Source organism: Lactuca sativa, chromosome 5, assembly GCF_002870075.4.
Source record: "Lactuca sativa cultivar Salinas chromosome 5, Lsat_Salinas_v11, whole genome shotgun sequence".
NCBI lineage: Eukaryota > Viridiplantae > Streptophyta > Magnoliopsida > Asterales > Asteraceae > Lactuca > Lactuca sativa.
The window spans coordinates 6826875-6844329 of NC_056627.2; the positions used below are offsets into that span (position 1 = coordinate 6826875).

The 17455-nt window shown below is 40.1% G+C and overlaps 2 protein-coding genes across 10 annotated transcripts; both read right to left on the reverse strand.

The window, feature by feature from the left end:
- Window positions 1-136: 136 nt before the first annotated feature.
- On the reverse strand, window positions 137-1933 carry LOC111883582 (uncharacterized). 8 transcript variants are annotated; one of them, XM_052764123.1, is made up of 6 exons: window positions 1557-1933; window positions 1355-1441; window positions 1076-1123; window positions 795-994; window positions 523-704; window positions 137-444 (listed from the first exon to the last, which is right to left on the reverse strand). In XM_052764123.1, exons 4-6 carry the CDS (start codon window positions 982-984, stop codon window positions 196-198), a joined length of 621 nt encoding a protein of 206 aa, XP_052620083.1. In that variant the 5' UTR covers window positions 985-994; window positions 1076-1123; window positions 1355-1441; window positions 1557-1933; the 3' UTR covers window positions 137-195. The 8 variants fall into 8 exon arrangements, with proteins under 8 accessions (XP_052620083.1, XP_052620082.1, XP_052620081.1 ...); XM_052764122.1 differs by having other exon boundaries at window positions 1579-1932; XM_052764121.1 differs by having other exon boundaries at window positions 1355-1488; window positions 1579-1927.
- A 9493-nt stretch (window positions 1934-11426) lies between these two features.
- LOC111883581 (uncharacterized) lies at window positions 11427-15564 on the reverse strand. 2 transcript variants are annotated; one of them, XM_042902363.2, is made up of 12 exons: window positions 15283-15564; window positions 15052-15119; window positions 14626-14808; window positions 14397-14488; window positions 14116-14315; window positions 13844-14025; window positions 12916-13262; window positions 12639-12832; window positions 12466-12550; window positions 12310-12379; window positions 12084-12236; window positions 11427-11988 (listed from the first exon to the last, which is right to left on the reverse strand). In XM_042902363.2, the coding sequence occupies exons 1-12, from the start codon at window positions 15398-15400 to the stop codon at window positions 11665-11667; spliced, it is 2016 nt and encodes a 671-aa protein (XP_042758297.1). In that variant the 5' UTR covers window positions 15401-15564; the 3' UTR covers window positions 11427-11664. The 2 variants fall into 2 exon arrangements, with proteins under 2 accessions (XP_042758297.1, XP_023735676.1); XM_023879908.2 differs by having other exon boundaries at window positions 12084-12224; window positions 15283-15563.
- Window positions 15565-17455: the final 1891 nt, after the last annotated feature.

Genomic DNA, 17455 nt, shown 5'->3' on the forward strand with positions numbered 1-17455 from the left:
GTTGAGTTAGTTGTGGTTTAATTTGTTTTTTCATTATTTTAATATTTGGAACTATGATTAATTTATGATTTCATGTTGTAATAAAATAAATAAAGCTGTTGTCTGTAACTTTATATTATAATAAAGATTTGTGAGGTGAGGTGTTGAGATTTTTTATTCTCTATTTATAATTATTATTGAGGAATTAACGATCATTTAAGAGTAATTCATTACAGACTCTACTGATGATGACGTACGTCGTTTTTTTCTTGAGATACAGCAATTGATGACCTGTAACTGTTGATACAACAGACAGCAGTTCAAATCTGGAATTTTGTCAACTGGGATGCCAGGAATATGCTGTCCATCACACCATAATCTTCTCAACTGCACACACCAAAAGTTCAAAATCCATCCATACCAGTATATATCTGTCCCCATTATTAAGGAAACACGAAGATCTATCTGTTAAGATTAAATTATGTCCCCATAAAATGAAAAATAAGCAGCACAGTAATTTTAAAACTAGAGGAACTCACTTACTTCTGCAACAACCCTGTACCAAAAAGATGCCATTTTCCTTAGAGTTTTCAAGCATCCAATGGCTTCAGCAAGCTCTACAACAAAGCTGTCAGGAGGGGCAGCATGAAGGTCTTTGAGCAAAGATATAATTGTTGGATTTGTCTCCAATTTAGGCGTACTCTTCCTTCCAGAAAGATGCCCTTCTGTGATTATCTTGCAAGGAATTGAAAGATCATCAAGGGCAATGATTGAATACATCTACAGACATTTACCAAAAGAAAGAAAAAATCTACCTGCACCAAGTAGTGAACTGATAAGTGACACAACTTTGACTTTCTCATCAGTACCAAACTCCATATCAATCTTATCTTCCTTGTCCCTCAGTACTAATGATTTCACTGTGGAGAAGTTTAAACCAGCTTTCTCCCTCACAGGTGAAGAATCTCTTGATGACATCAGAAGATCTTTCATTGACCTCACCATTCTGGTCGTCCTGCAGTTCAGAAGATCTTTCATTTACACAAAATTCACAAGTTGGAAATTTTACCAAAATCAAACAATGGGAACAACTTACTCAACACCTACTGCCAATTGCCTAAGCCAGGAGGTGCATCCCTAGTTACTTCAATTCAAAACGATTGGATAGATGTATAATAATCATTCTTCGTTGCTAGGTTTAATTCTAAATTCTTCTTCAAATAATATGAGAGCTAGGGAGAGTTAGAGAGAGAGGTAAATTTAATTTGTTCTTGGAGAGATGGATGGATGGATTGTGTTTTTCGTATACAGAAAACGGGAAACTGTATATTATCGTTGTTAAAACACAAATTACAAATTACAAATTACAGTTTACATGAATGGAATTGTCACTTGAATCCTTCCTCGTTAGGGTTTTCATCTTTACTTGCATCGTCAGATTGGAGGTCCTTCATCACGAATCCTGGCACCACAAAGTTGGCAATCCAGTAAAGAAATAAGAACGCCAGACTGTAATTGTAAACCATATAAACACAAAATCATTACAGATCTTCAAACAATATCACACACACACTCACACACACAGATTGAAGAGGAAACCTTGTGGGAATCAAGACTGTTAAATCTCCGGTGGTGGCGGGTGAATTGACACTGAGAACCACCAGATGAGAGGTGGTGATAGCCATGGCCTTGCTCCTCACGGGATTTACTACTGGCAAATAAAAATTGTATCTTGGAAACACCCCACCTGATCCTGATGGTGCATGCTGGTGATTCAAGGTGGAGAGTGGTGGTGGTGGATAGTGGTGATGGATGGACCTCATTCTTCAAATTTCAGTTTAATTTCCACAAATCATAGGCACATGCCTGTGAGAGAGTCTTGGGTGTGGATAATGTTTTTTTGGTTTTAGGTCAGCTGATCTTTGGAGATTGGTTGTGGGGGTGTTTGCGTAATTTCACACTTTATCACGTGATGTTATTTTTTTATTCCAACTATCATCTTCTAAATTTTGTCGAGACTATAGCATTTTGTCACGTTACTTTTTTTGATTCACTTTATTTTTATCCGTTTAACATTTAATTTTAGGATTATTTTTATCCGTTTAACATTTAATTTTAGGATTTGATAGGAGTGGTCATATTCTTAATATTTATTTTTTTTAGTTTAATTAAATTATTTTATTTTAATATATAAACATTTTTTATGCACAAATATTAAAAAAAAAATTATTTTTTTAAACCACAAACAATTTGAACAGTTGAATTGTAATTAAATTTTTTTAACTTTTATAATAAAAACTATTATTTTAATTAAAATGTATATAAATGAGGAAGTGTTTGAAAGTTAAATGAGAAAGTATCAAACTCTTTATAAAAGTATATAAAATAAATTAAGCTGTGGAAAATAAATGAGAAAACATTGGCAAATAAATGGGAAGTATATGAAATAAATTAGTTGGAAATGAGAAATCATTGACAAATAAATGGAAAATATATGTAATAATTAGTTGGAATTGACGTCTTCCACCAAACGTGTCTTCCACCAATCACAACAGGCTCTTGGACTCTCTCTCCCCTCGCTACAATGGCAACGACCTTTCCTTAGCAAGCCCCCTAGCGAGACCTAAGGGTGGTGTTCATCAACTTGCAGCCAGGATGGCGAATTGTTTTAGTGATGTCACTCTCCTTAGCCTAAAAAGTTACAAATGTCAGTGATATGTATTAAAGTGTCCATCTATTCAGTTCAGAATAAGCAACATAGGGTAATTTGCGTGTTTGATCTATAACTTATTTTTTTAACTTTGAGTAAATTACATGAATGGTCCCTATGGTTTAGGGTAATTTGTGTGTTTGGTTCCTAACTTATTTTTTTTAACTCGGAAGGTCCCTATTGTTTGTTTTTGTTACATGCTTGGTCCTTGTCTTGCCTAAAAATATTATTTTGCCCTTGGTTTTTTCATTTATTTAAATAAACACAACCTCAACCACCCCCCCCCCCCCCCCAACCTCACCTTACCTTATCTATCCCACCATTTTTTTCATATTTAAATAACAGTATTTTTAGATAAGACAGAGACTAAAACAAATATTAGGGACCAAGCGTGTAACAAAAATAAACAATTGTGACCTTCTAAGTTAAAAAAAAATAAGTTAGGGGCCAAGTGTGCAAATTAGTCCAAACCATAGGGACCATTCGTGTAATTCACTCAAAGTTATAATAACACTCTAAAACAAACATCCAAACAAAACAACCTTAGGTTTATCCTGAACTGAACAGATGGTTGGTTACTCATTTAATACATATCATTTGTAACTTTTTATCGTCTTTACCAAAATCGACAACATAATTTGAGTAAAAGAAATAACAACTAATTTCACACGTGATAAAGTGTGAAATTACGCCCATGCCCCACAACCAATCTCCAAAGATCACCTAAACTAAAACCCAAAAACATTACACACCCAAAACTCTCCACAGGTATGTGCTTATGCTTTGTGGGAAATTAAACTGAAATTTGAAAAATGAGGTCCATCCACGAACACCACTCTCCACCTTGAACCACCAGCAAGCATGCACCATCAGGATCAGGTGGGGTGTTTCCAAGATACAATTTTTATTTGCCAGTAGTAAATCCCGTGAGGAGCAAGGCCATGGTTATCACCAACTCCCATCTGGTGGTTCTCAGTACAGTCTTGATTCCCACAACGTTTCCTCTTCAATCTGTGTGTGTGAGTGATTGATAAGCCAAGAACAACAACAAAATACGAGATAGACCACAAATGTCAATTTAATTGAAACTGATAAATTCCATGCTTTCGAGAGGCAAGGATCTCTCCAAAATAGTTTTCACTACAAGTTTTTTCAATGGCCCTACTCAACCAAAACTGGGAGTTTAAATACTACACTAAGGCAAAAAGCAAATACCCTCCAGCACCATACTGGTCCCCTGGGACAGAACTGACATCTAAGGATAATGCTCACAACAAAATAAAGAACCAATCACAAAAGAAATGCCCCTCCCCCACGATTCTAACAGTTGGCCTCCTGAATTGGACTTGTCCCCTGTTTGGGCTTCCTGGGTCTTCTTTGATAAACCAAGAATGGTTTGGGCTTATCAATACCCGCGGCCCAAACTTTGACCTTGTCCTCAAGGTCGAATTCTGGGAACTGCAGTTTGAATCTTTCATAGTCTTCCCATGTAGCTTTGGCATCGGAAGTACCTTGCCATTGAATGAGGACTTCCAGTTCACCCGTGTCGCTTCATTTCTTGAGTCTTGCTCCCTTGAACTCTTCTGGTTTGACCACAAGCTCCAGTTCAGCAGTCAGTTGGGGAGGTAGCTGGGCTGGAGTAAGGGGGGCCCCAAAAGCATGCCTTAATTGCGAGACATGGAACACCGGATGAATTGAGGCTGTTTTGGGCAATTCTAACTTGTAAGCAACCATTCCAATCCTCCCGATGATTTTGAATGGGCCATAATAGCGAGCAGCTAGTTTTTCATATCGGTGTCGAGCTAAACTCTGTTGTCGCTATGGTTTCAGCTTGAGATATACCAGATCTCCTTCTTGGAATTGTACATCTCTTCGGCTTTTGTTTGCTTGGGTCTTCATTTTCTGATGGGCTCGCATTAGATGGATTTTCAAATCATCTAGAATAGCATCCCGATCTTCCAACATCTTATCCAAGGCATCGAGCGAGGTCACTTGACCTTCGTAACGCATGATGGGTGGAGGATCGCGACCATACAAAGCACAAAAAGGAGTACATTTGGTAGACGAGTGGAATGATGTGTTGTACCAGAATTCAGCCCAAGCTATCCATCGTGACCATCGCTTGGGTTTTTCGGAACAAAAACATCGAAGATACGTTTCCAGACAACGATTTACCACCTCAGACTGCCCATCCGTTTGCAGGTGGTAGGCGGTGCTTCGTTTTTGTTGTACACCGTGTAGTTTGAACAACTCCACCCAAAACTGGCTTAAGAAAATACGATCCCGGTCACTCACTATTGATTTTGGCAGTCCGTGAAGCCTAACGACCTCCTTAATGAAGGTTTGTGCCACCGTCGTTGCACTGAATGGGTGCTTGAGGAGTATAAAGTGAGCATATTTGCTAAGCCTGTCTACCACAACCCAAATGGTATCCCAGCCGTCTGATCTTGGCAAACCTTCGATGAAGTCCATAGTGACTTCATCCCATGTATTATCGGGAATCGGAAGAGGTTGTAGAAGACCCGCTGTAACGACCCAATTTTCACGTCCAAAAATTTCGTTTTTAAAACATTACTTTAGAAAACATTAATAATTAAAACATTGCTTAATTAAACCATTTCACATCGAAAACCGAATTGAAATCCATAACAGTTAAACAACCAAAATGTCAGAGTATCAATCTGAGGGTAAACTTATAAATGCGGAATCAAAGAGTGTGTGTGATGAGCCGCTACCGCGCCTGCTCCTTCCCCTTGGCTGAAGAGGTACCTGAAACAACAACTGAAAAACGTAAGCACAAAGCTTATCGAGTTCCCCCATCGTACCACATACCATACAACGCATAACATACATACTGCCAGGCTATTCTGGGGTGCCTGACTACCCAGTATGGCCATTCTGGGGTGCCGACTACCCGTGCGGTCATTCTGGGGTGCCGTCCCACCCGTGTCAAGCCATTCTGGGGTGCTGACTACCCGTGTCAAGTTATTCTGGGGTGCTGACTACCCGTCGGTCCTGACAACCGATCCTCGGGGACTATTTCACCCCCTACTGCTACTATCACATATATCATACATAACATATTATCAAATATATCTGGGGTGTCTGAACTACCCTTCGGTCCTAACAACCGAACTCGGGGACTGGTCCCCTCCTACTACCTCTATTGCATATAACATAACAAGCCAACATGCAAACACATAATCATATACTGTCAGACATTTCTGGGGTGTCCGAACTGCCCTTCGGTCCCAACAACCAATCTCTATCTCTATCACATAAAACATATCATGCTAGCATATAATATATCAGGTAGCAGTAAACCTAGATGATATCACAAAGACAATCATCTAACATACGACTCCTACTGGTGGGCCAGCATTGTGGCCGTAGACCCACCGCTACTGGAAGGTAACTCACCTCAAAGTAGCTGCTGATCTGATCGGGAACTGACTGTCTACTGCTGCTGCTGCTGCTCCGGAAATCCTCCGACTGCAATTCCCACAACATACTCAATCAAACACTGCTAACTGCCCTTTGGGTAAAATGACCATTTTACCCCTGATCATGTCATGAGTTAAAGTCAGAGTCAACTTTCAGTTGACCCGACTCGCCGAGTTGGCTCTCCAACTCGCCGAGTTCCTACCCAAACGATTGCCCTGAATCCCATTTCTACTCGTCGAGTTAGGCGCTGACTCGACGAGTTCTCCTTCTAAACTGATGTTCAAGTCCATCCTATTCGCCGAGTTGTATGAACAACTCGCCGAGTTCGTCTTCATCTGAAGAACACTTATGCTGTGACTCGCCGAGTTGTATGAACAACTCGCCGAGTCTATTCGTGATCTAAGGAGATTGCCTTGAACTCGCCGAGTCTAGGCATCGACTCGCCGAGTTCCCTTAAGGGTGGGTTTTGGCTTCCAACTCACCGAGTCCACCCTGGACTCACTACACAACTCGACACGACGAAAAAGGGGACAACTCGGAGACTCACGACTAGACTCGCCGAGTCTGCTTCATGCAAGAGCCATATACGCGATTTTACTCGAATCCAGTCCATGCCATTCATAGATCTGGGCTCCTAGGGCCTGGTTTACACGTAAAGTTTCCAACTTTACGTGTAGATCATCACCAATAAGGTTTTTAAGGCTTAAAGTGCACTAAAAGGGGTAGATCTAGAGTGTACAAGCAACATGGGTCCATAAAGGCGGTAGATCCATGTTCCAAGGACTGAATAGGGTCTAGATCTAAAGGCTAAACATCTTGAATCATCCAACAATGCACAACCAAACTTGGGGAAGGGCTCAAGAAAGACTTTAATGGAGTAATAAGCATAGAAACAGAGGGAAAACGAATTTTACCTCAAAGAAATCACTGAGAGAACACTAAGATGCTTGGCTTCCTTCCCTTCCTCTTGATCTACTCCACTTCCTTCTCAAAATCTTCAAGAACACACACTAAAATGTCTCAAACTCACAAGAACAAGAGCTAGAATGTAAGGAGAGCTTCTGAGGGTGAAGGGGGCTGGCTTGGGGCGGACATGAGGCTTAAATAGGGTGCAAACCCCTGAAACTTAGGGTTTCATCCAACAGCGGTGACTCGCCGAGTCTAGGATATGGACTCGCCGAGTCGCCAACTTAAACGTGTCCCGGGTCCCGTCTCTACTCGGCGAGTCGGACCTATGACTCGCCGAGTCCAAGGCTAAAAATGGAAAATACTCAAATAAGATTTACGTACCAGGAACCAGGTGCTACACCCGCTGGTGAAAGACTACTATGCTTGCATTGTTGACAAACAGAGCATTCTTTCACATACTTGCTGATATCGACTTGCATTCCCGGCCAATAGAGTTCACTCGTGACCCTCTGGTAAGTCTTCTTCTCCCCCGAGTGGCCCCCCACAGGAGAATCATGAAATTCCTTGATGATAGCCGAAATCAATTTCGATTTCGAGGGTACCACCAATCGTTCCTTATACATCAAGCGGTCCATATAGATGCTGAATCCTTTGTAATTTCCAGGTTCCGTTTCGACCCCCAGCTTGATTTTTCCAATAAACTCATCTTTTTTTATCTCCTCCTGCAACTGGTCCCAGAAGGTCCAACAACCCACTGAAATAACATTGCACACTGGTGGATGTTCCTGGCGAGACAGGGCGTCTGCTACACGATTACTAGCCCCGGTCCGGTACTGGATGTCAAATGTAAAACCCATCAATTTGGAAACCCATCTTTGGTAGTCGTTACCGATGACTCTTTGCTCCAGGATATACTTGAGGCTCAATTGATCGGTTCGAACCACGAATCGTCTTCCAAGGAGATACGGACGCCATTTTAGGACCGCCTTGACAATCGCCATTAATTCTTTTTGATAGATCGATTTTAACCTTGCTTGTGTTCCCAAGGTGCTGCTGTAGAAGGCCACAGGTCTACCCTCTTGCATTAGAACCGCTCCTAGACCGGTCCCAGAGGCATCCGTCTCGATCACAAAGGTTTTTGAAAAGTCCGGCATTACTAACACCGGAACCGAACTCATGGCCTGTTTCAGCTTTCCAAAAGCTAGCTCCGCCGCCTCATTCCATCCAAACTTGTCCCGCTTCAGTTGGTCAGTCAAGGGCGTCGCTATGCTAGCGTATCCCTTCACGAACTTTCGATAGTACCCTGTGAGGCCGAGAAATCCACGCAAAGCTTTGATATTTTTAGAAGTTGGCCATTCCACTATAGCCTTTATCTTAGATTCCTCGGTTGCTACCCCCTCCTTGGAAATCTCGTGACCCAAGTATGAGATTTTGTGTTGGCTAAATTCACACTTCTTATTGTTAAGATAGAGTTGATTTTGTTGTAAGATTTCCAAGGTGGCCTCCATGTGTATGACATGTAACTCCTCACTCGAGCTATAAATGAGGATGTCGTCAAAGAACACCAAAATGAACTTCCTCAAATAGGGTCGAAATAAATCATTCATCAAGGATTGGAAGGTTGCGGAGGCGTTCGTAAGCCCAAACGACATGACCTTGAACTCGTAGTGGCCATCATGGGTGCGGAAAGCGGTCTTGTGAGTATCCTCTGTCCGAACTCTAATCTGGTGATAAGTGGATCGTAAGTCCAGTTTGCTGTAAATCACTGATCCGTGTAATTCATCAAGGAGCTCATCAATCACAGGAATGGGGAATTTATCGGGAATGGTTACCCGGTTTAGGGCTCGATAGTCCACACAGAATCTCCACGACCCATCATTCTTCTTCACCAAGATGACTGGGCTAGAATAAGGGTTGTTGCTGGGTTGTATGATTTCAGCCTTGAGCATCTCCTTGATCAACCGCTCAATTTCTTCTTTCTGAAAGTGGGGGTATCTCTAAGGTCTAACGTTGACTGGGGTGGTACCCTCTTGAAGCACAATTTGGTGCTCTATGTGCCTCCTCGGTGGCAGCCCTTCTGGTTCCTTAAAAACGCCCTGGAACTTATGTATGACTTGTTGCAAGAATGATGGGATCTCTCGTCTTTTGGGTTTCCATTGTCTCAATGTGGCTGAGCTCGATCATCACCCCTCGTTTCTCCTTTCGCAACTCCCTTTCCATGGACTTAACTGATATTAAGGAAGTACCTAGAGAAGGATCTCCTATAATCGTAACGAGTTTGTCTCCCAAAGCAAATTCCATTGTTTGCTCCTTCCAATTTGTCCGAGTGGTCCCCAATGTTTCTAGCCATTTCATTCCTAGTATCACGTCAGAACTTCCAAGTCTCAGGGGAAGAAAGTCTTTTATAATGTCGATCTCTTGCAATTGTAGGACCCCTTGACATATACCACGACCATCTTCCTTGTCTCCCATGCCCATTCGTATCCCATATGGTTCAGTGTCACTAATTGGAAGCTCTAGGGTAGCAACAAGAGTGGTGGAGATGAAGTTGTGGGTGACCCCTGGGTCAATTAGGGTTACCACCTGATGGTTGCCAATAGAACCTCGGATCTTCATCGTTTTCGGAGACGTCAACCCCGCCACCGAGTTCAAGGAGACCTCCATCGTCGGCCCTACTTCGGTGGAGTCCATGTTGGGTTCGATACCCCCAGTCGCTTCTTCCCCTGGCGTATATTCGTCTTCTTCCACCAGAATAACGTTGACCTGTGTTTTGCATTTGTGACCACGGAACCATTTATCATCACACTTGTAGCACAATCCTTTAGCCCGCTTTTCATTGATCTGAGCTTCCGTCAACGGTTTGTCTTCTAGATTCCCGTTCCTCTTGTACCCGATGCCAGATCGTGACCAGGTCCCCGTTGTTTGGACAGACGATTTCCCCCCAAATGTGCGAGAGTTAACCACAGACTCGTTTTTGGGACTCAAAAGACCGAATCCGCTGTTTAGAAGAGACCGGTTCTTTTCTTCGATTTGTTGGGCTAAATGGAAGGCTTTGCCCAAATTTGCAGGCTCTCACATCCGTAATTTTGTTTTAATGGGGGATTGAAGCCCATCTATAAAGTTCCCCAAGGCGACTTGCTCCGTGACGCCGTCCAAGGGTGCCGATAGTTCGATAAATTTCCGGACGTACTCCTCCGTCGTGTCCGTTTGTCGGAGCGCCGACCACTATTCGTACAAGTTTCCCCCATGGATCAGCCTGAATCTCTTGAGGAAGACGGTTTTCATGTTTTCCCACGAAGATATCATTTGTTGTTTGCTTGTCCACCTGAACCACGCCAGCGCATCCCCATTCAGACTGAGAACCGCCGCTTCAATCTTCTCTTCATTAATCAATTGATAAATGGCAAAGTATCTTTCGGCTTGCAAAATCCACCCATCTGGGTCACGTCCATCAAAGGTGGGCATATCCACCTTCCTGTGTTTGTATTCAAATCTTCCCCTTCCTTGATTCACTCCCTCGAAGGAGCCGAACACAAGTTCTGGGATTCCACTGTTAGACCCACTAGGTCTTGGGCCTTCGTGGGTGAGATTTTTATCCACCCCAGTCAAGATTGGGGTGTTAATACCAGAGTTTGGAGTTTCAGCACTCTTACCTCGTTCAAGCTTATCCATCTTTCCCATCAGCATGTCGAGTTTCCGGATAATTTCATTATGCATGATTTTGTTGTCTTCCGTGGCTCTGGCTTGTTGCTGATTCACCAGCTTTTGTTGTAGTTGCTCATCCAAAATGGTTCCCAGGTTCTCTTCTACCGTCTCCAACCTCTTCTCCAAGGAAGTTGTATTCTTTTGGGGAGCGACCATTGCTCTGATACCAATTGATAAGCCAAAAACAACAGAATACGAGATAGACCACAAATGTCAATTTAATTGAAACTGATAAATTCCATGCTTTCGAGAGGCAAGGATCTCTCCAAAATAGTTTTCACTACAAGTTTTTTCAATGGCCCTACTCAACCAAAACTGAGAGTTTAAATACTACACTAAGGCAAAAAGCAAATACCCTCCAGCACCATATTGGTCCCCTAGGACAGAACTGACATCTAAGAATAATGCTCACAACAAAATAAAGAACCAATCACAAAAGAAATGCCCCTCCCCCACGATTCTAACAGTTGACCTCCTGAATTGGACTTGTCCCCTGTTTGGGCTTCCTGAGTCTTCTTTGATAAACCAAGAATGGTTTGGACTTATCAGTGATATTGTTTGAAGATCAGTAATGGTTTTGTGGTTATATGGTTTACAATTACGGTTTGGCGTTCTTATTTCTTTACTCGATTGCCAAACTTTGTGGTGCCAATGCAAGTAAAGATGAAAACCGACGAAGGATTCAAGTGACAATTCCATTCATGTAACCTGTAATTTTGTAATTTGTGTTTTAACAACGATAATATACAGTTTCCCTGGTTTTAGTTTTCTGTATACGAAAAACACAATCCATCCATCCATCTCTCCAAGAACAACAAATTAAATTTACCTCTCTCTAACTCTCTCTCTCTCTCTCTCTAGATCTCATATTATTTGAAGAAGAATTTACAATTAAATCTAGCGACGAAGAATGATTATTATACATCTATCCAATCGTTTTGAATTGAAGTAACTGGGGATGCACCCCCTGGCTTGGGTGGTTTCTTTGAAAAAATTGATGTGATTGATTGGCGTAGTGGGTTGTTGTGGTTTTCTTCTGTATTTTTAGGGGGTGTTTTCCCATTATTATTAGTATTATTATTATTATTGCTCTTGTCCTTGTTGCCAAACACGAAGCTTAGCCTTCTAAATCGAGCTTTTAGTTCACTGGAGGAGGCAGGAGTGTCTTCAGTTTGCTGATTCTTTGTGAGCCTTATGAACTCATTTGGGCTTAATACCATCATTACCACCGTCTCATACACCTACCCAATACCAACATAAACAAAAGTCAAAAATAAATTAACAAATTCTTTCACATATATAAATACAGATATTATAAGAAATAAGAATACCATACCTGACATATATCATCAAGTTTCTCAAACCAATTTTTGGCCTGACAAGAGGCCACAATGTAGTCTTTGCACTCCAGGAACATCTTGTACAAATATTCATTGCTCGAGGTTCTCGCCTCAGCAATCGCACATCCCGAACACACCTGAAAATCAACCTACCTAATTAATTTAACACACCCATTTTCTAAAGTCTAAACAAACAACATCTCAATGAAAAACATGACTTACAACACAAACATATAGTTGTTCAAACAAATCTGAAGGCGACAGATCCTCTAGCCCATGCAAAATGCCTTCCCTATAATAACCACACACACAAACATTCATGCACCCTGGCTTTCATCATCAACACTTGAATCACACACATCAACAAATCTCACTTACACAGACAAATCTTCATCATATAATGGAGACTGTTTCACAGCTGGCACCGGTTTTGCAGTTTCCCATATCTCTCTCCACAAATTCCCTGAACACCAACCATCATGGCATCATCATCATTTCCATTCCACATATAATTATCGTACATCATTAACTCCATTTTTTAAATAATATACCTTCTTTCTGCATACGCATACTCAAGTGTCCTCTAGAAGACGAATCAGAATCATCTTCTTTTCTTTCAACATCTCCAGCTGGCTCCCAATCAGGGGGTGAGTGCCATCTAACAAAATCTTCCAATATGCACCCTGGATTTGCAGCCTTGAAAGCTTGCATGTCTGAAAGCAGTTGAGAACACCCTGCTCCAACACTGACTCCATATATGTTTTTATTAAAAAAAAATCATCCATTTTCTTAAATTTAAAAAATAAATAAATAAGGCCACCAACTAACCTCCCTGTACGTAATATAAACTCCTCTGTTTCCTTGACAAGATCCTCTGTGAGCAACGGCTCTTCCTGCATGACAGGGGCGTACACAGGTTCACCAGTTTCCAACAATGTTAAATTCTCGCATTCTTTTTCAGCTCCTAACCGAACCACAGATTCCCCAGATCCAACTTTAGCATACATCATTACAGACTCTAATGATGATGACGTGGCAATTGCACGCCGTTTTTTTCTTGAAATACAGCAATTGATGACCTGTAACTGTTGATACAACAGACAGCAGTTCAAATCTGGAATTTTGTCAACTGGGATGCCAGGAATATGCTGTCCATCACACCATAATCTTCTCAACTGCACACACCAAAGGTTCAAAATCCATCAACACTAAGGCCTGTCTGTTTCCTTTTTCATTCTTAAGTGCTACTACATATGAATATGAAGAAAAAAACCTTCTGCCCCGAATGAATTATCTGGATATGAAAATTTGACCATTTTACCCTTCTGTCTAAATAAAAGTATATGTTATTGTACTTTCCCATTAATAATTTTATAATCTAAACCATCCACTACAGAAAATTCCGTTTTTCCCAAACTCATAGGATTAGTTTTTTAAAGAGGTTACACCCAAATATAAAGGGTCAATGTCACAAAATGGGAATCAATAACTCTTAATTAGCTAGCTCTTTAAGTCGCTTATCTTTTAGAGTTCTAATTGTACTCAGTAGGCCAATAAAGTCTTAATGGATAAGACACACTCCTTTCACTTAGCCCATAGAATCCATCTCTTTATATTAAGTCAAAAAGAAACACCAGTATATATATGTCCCCGTTATTAAGGAAACACGAAGATCTATCTGTTAAGATTAAATTATGTCCCCATAAAATGAAAAATAAGCAGCACAGTAATTTTAAAACTAGAGGAACTCACTTACTTCTGCAACAACCCTGTACCAAAAAGATGCCATTTTCCTTAGAGTTTTCAAGCATCCAATGGCTTCAGCAAGCTCTACAACAAAGCTGTCAGGAGGGGCAGCATGAAGGTCTTTAAGCAAAGATATAATTGTTGGATTTGTCTCCAATTTAGGCGTACTCTTCCTTCCAGAAAGATACCCTTCTGTGATTATCTTGCAAGGAATTGAAAGATCATCAAGGGCAATGATTGAATACATCTACAGACATTTACCAAAAGAAAGAAAAAATCTACCTGCACCAAGTAGTGAACTGATAAGTGACACAACTTTGACTTTCTCATCAGTACCAAACTCCATATCAATCTTATCTTCCTTGTCCCTCAGTACTAATGATTTCACTGTGGAGAAGTTTAAACCAGCTTTCTCCCTCACAGGTGAAGAATCTCTTGATGACATCAGAAGATCTTTCATTGACCTCACCATTCTGGTCGTCCTGCAGTTCAGAAGATCTTTCATTTACACAAAAATCACAAGTTGGAAATTTTACCAAAATCAAACAATGGGAACAACTTACTCAACACCTATCGCCAATTGCCTAAGCACAGCAGCTGATGGTATGATATCAATATTTGAATCGTCTGAACCCAACAAACCAACTTCTGCCTCCTAAAAGATATGAGAATCACTTTCAGTTGTATGATATGGAATGTAAAGATTCTTTAATACTAGAGTGCAATAATATACACATACAAATGAACATAACTAAGTCTTAAGAATCGATGTGAAGTGATTATTTTTGTTACCTTTGGCATAGGACTCAAGCTTGGTAGGAACATATTTTCATCGAATATTGGAAAAGATGTTGATGTATCATCGGATTTATCAGCTTCTGGAACTCCCTTTTTCCCAAACCTTATGTTTTTAAATTTATCCTGCCAATCCTGCTTCGTTTTAATTGGCTCAGGTCTCCACCTTGCATTCTTTTCCTGTCGATGATAAGACCAGAGTCAAATTCACCAAAGAAACCAGATTCAACATATGTTGAATGTAAGCAGCCAATAACTAAAGCTGAAATTGTTCACTTTTGCAAACCAGACCACTAATAGAAGGGGAAAAACAGCAAATTCCGATTCCTTTTTGTCTCCATCGATCATCCATGGAATTACAAAAGTGAACATCATAATTCCACTTGGAAATGAGAAAACGCTATAGACTAGGATTAGCTCTACCTTTGTAACGATCACACCGCTGGGAGAATCGTCTTTCTCAGAAATCGGCGATTGTTTACCGAGCTCCTCTTCAGTGTCAAACGATGCACAAATCAAGTCAAGATCCAAAGGATTAAATAAAGTAAATGAAATAAACCCCAAACTTCCAAAAATAGCACTTGCGATTTCGATTGTAATACGGAACTTGAGTTGGAATGAGATGAAATTTAAACAGAGAGAGAAGATTCAAACCTAGATCGGTGGAAGAATCGGATTTTTTAATATCGGTGAAGACTTTCTCGGCCTTGGCAGCGGCAGAATGGAAGGCAGTCCTTGCTTTAGACACAAATCCAGTGGAAGACGCCGCCATTTTCTGCAGTGTTGCGAATTTTGTTTACGAAAATGAGGGCATGTTTGGAGGGAAATGGTGTTTTCACCCAATCGATTGAAGAACAAATCAGAAAAAGCACACACACAGTAACTGCATGTGTAGATGTATTGTGTGTACAAAGAAAGAGATTCGAGAAACAGTCAAGGAGTGCGCATCTCGTATTTCATTGCTATTATCGAATTGGATATTACAACAAAGTTTATTTTTTTTTATTTTTTTTAAAACGTTTTATAAATTATGTTTTAACTTTAATAAAAGCGTTTATATTATTTATTATAAGTTTATAGTTAAAGGAAAACTTCAATTATCTAAAAAAATAAAAAATTAAATGTAAAATAAGTTTATCTTTATGTGCAAATTGTCCGGCATTAACATAAATTAGGTCAATAGCTTTTAAACAACTTATAGACATAGTCAAATACATATCCGATCAACCCCTAAGGCCTAAGATAGTCAACAAACACATAAATTGACGTTATTAAATATTTAATGTTTTAACATAATTCATATTCATAACTAACATTAATTTCAGTCTTCTCCAAATGTTACACCATAAAAACGGATTGGATTGGTTTGTATAAAAGGAATGATGGTATCAAAAGTCTCAAATGCACGTCTCCCACTCTATATTGAAGATATACAAAGTGTTATGCCATGGTCGCCATTTTGGAATTAGGTGTGATTACTTAATCATTAAGTTATGATTAACTTTACATTATATGGGATATCTAATCATCAACTAATAATTCATGTTTAATTATTATGTATTTATGTTTTTCTTTTGAAAATATGTTTAATAACCAAAATTTTATAAGATCGAACGGGATTAAGTTGTCTTATTATTACATAGTTTTACATAGACCTGGTAATTCATGTTTCTTTGTCACAAATTTACACAACACGAATGTGTGAAACACAAGCATGACATGAATTGTAAACCGTGTTTTGGGTGTCAAACACGAACATAACACGTAATTAATTTGTGTGACATGACATGAATAGACACGATTTTAACCGTGTTACACGAATTTATACACTCATTAAGATTTTATTTTGGCTAGCCCTATAGATGGGCTTGGCCAACATATGTCTCATGTGGAGTATCATATTATCCTCAAATATCGAATCATGGTCCCAATATTCTCAGCTGATGAGATATGTCTGGTGTGCCGCAAGGCATGTTTGGACTCTTTTGGAGAGCATGCAGTTCACTATAAAGACCTTCCCTTGTACTGGATATTGATAATGTCCTTAGGGGCATTAAATCATTCCCTAAAGGAACCTCGTGTGGGAGAGATGTGTTGAGAGTTCAACATATTTCGGATGCTCTTTGTGGAGAATGCTCAGTTATAGCCAAAGACCTCATATATGTTATTACATATGTGTTTAATCTATGGCTAGGGGGAAGATGCCCTTCGAATTTGGCAGAATTTGTTGCCTCTGCTCCTCTTACGCCGCTCTTAAAACCTGACAATGGAATAAGATCTATTGCAGTAAGCACTATATGGAGATGTTTGGTTTTCAAGTTGGCCATGAAAGGTGTTGGTAAGGAAATGAACAAGTATCTCAATGATTTTCAGTTTCGGGTCGGGGGGCGAGTGGCGTCAATGTCGTATTACATAGCACCAAAAGGGTGTTGAGTGAGTGTCGCAATGACGAGTCTTTTTCCATGCTTACCGTGGACTTCTCCGAATGTCTTTAACCTTGTTGACAGATCCGCATTACTTCATGAGGTCATATTGAGGTGCCCTTCTACCATTGTGGGTAGAATTCATATATGGTCAATGTAACATCCCAAAATATGGTCCCAAAATTTTCATTTTTAAAATAGATAAAATAGTATTTTCCAAACATCATACATGCATCCCAAAATATCCAATGTATCAATTGTCATAAAAATCAGAGTAAAACATCATATGCGGAAACCCAATTGTGTGTGCGATACAGTCAACGCGAGCTCTTCCCTTTGCTACTGGAAGTACCTGAAACATAAACTGAAAACAGTAAGCATAAAGCTTAATGAGCTCCCCAAAC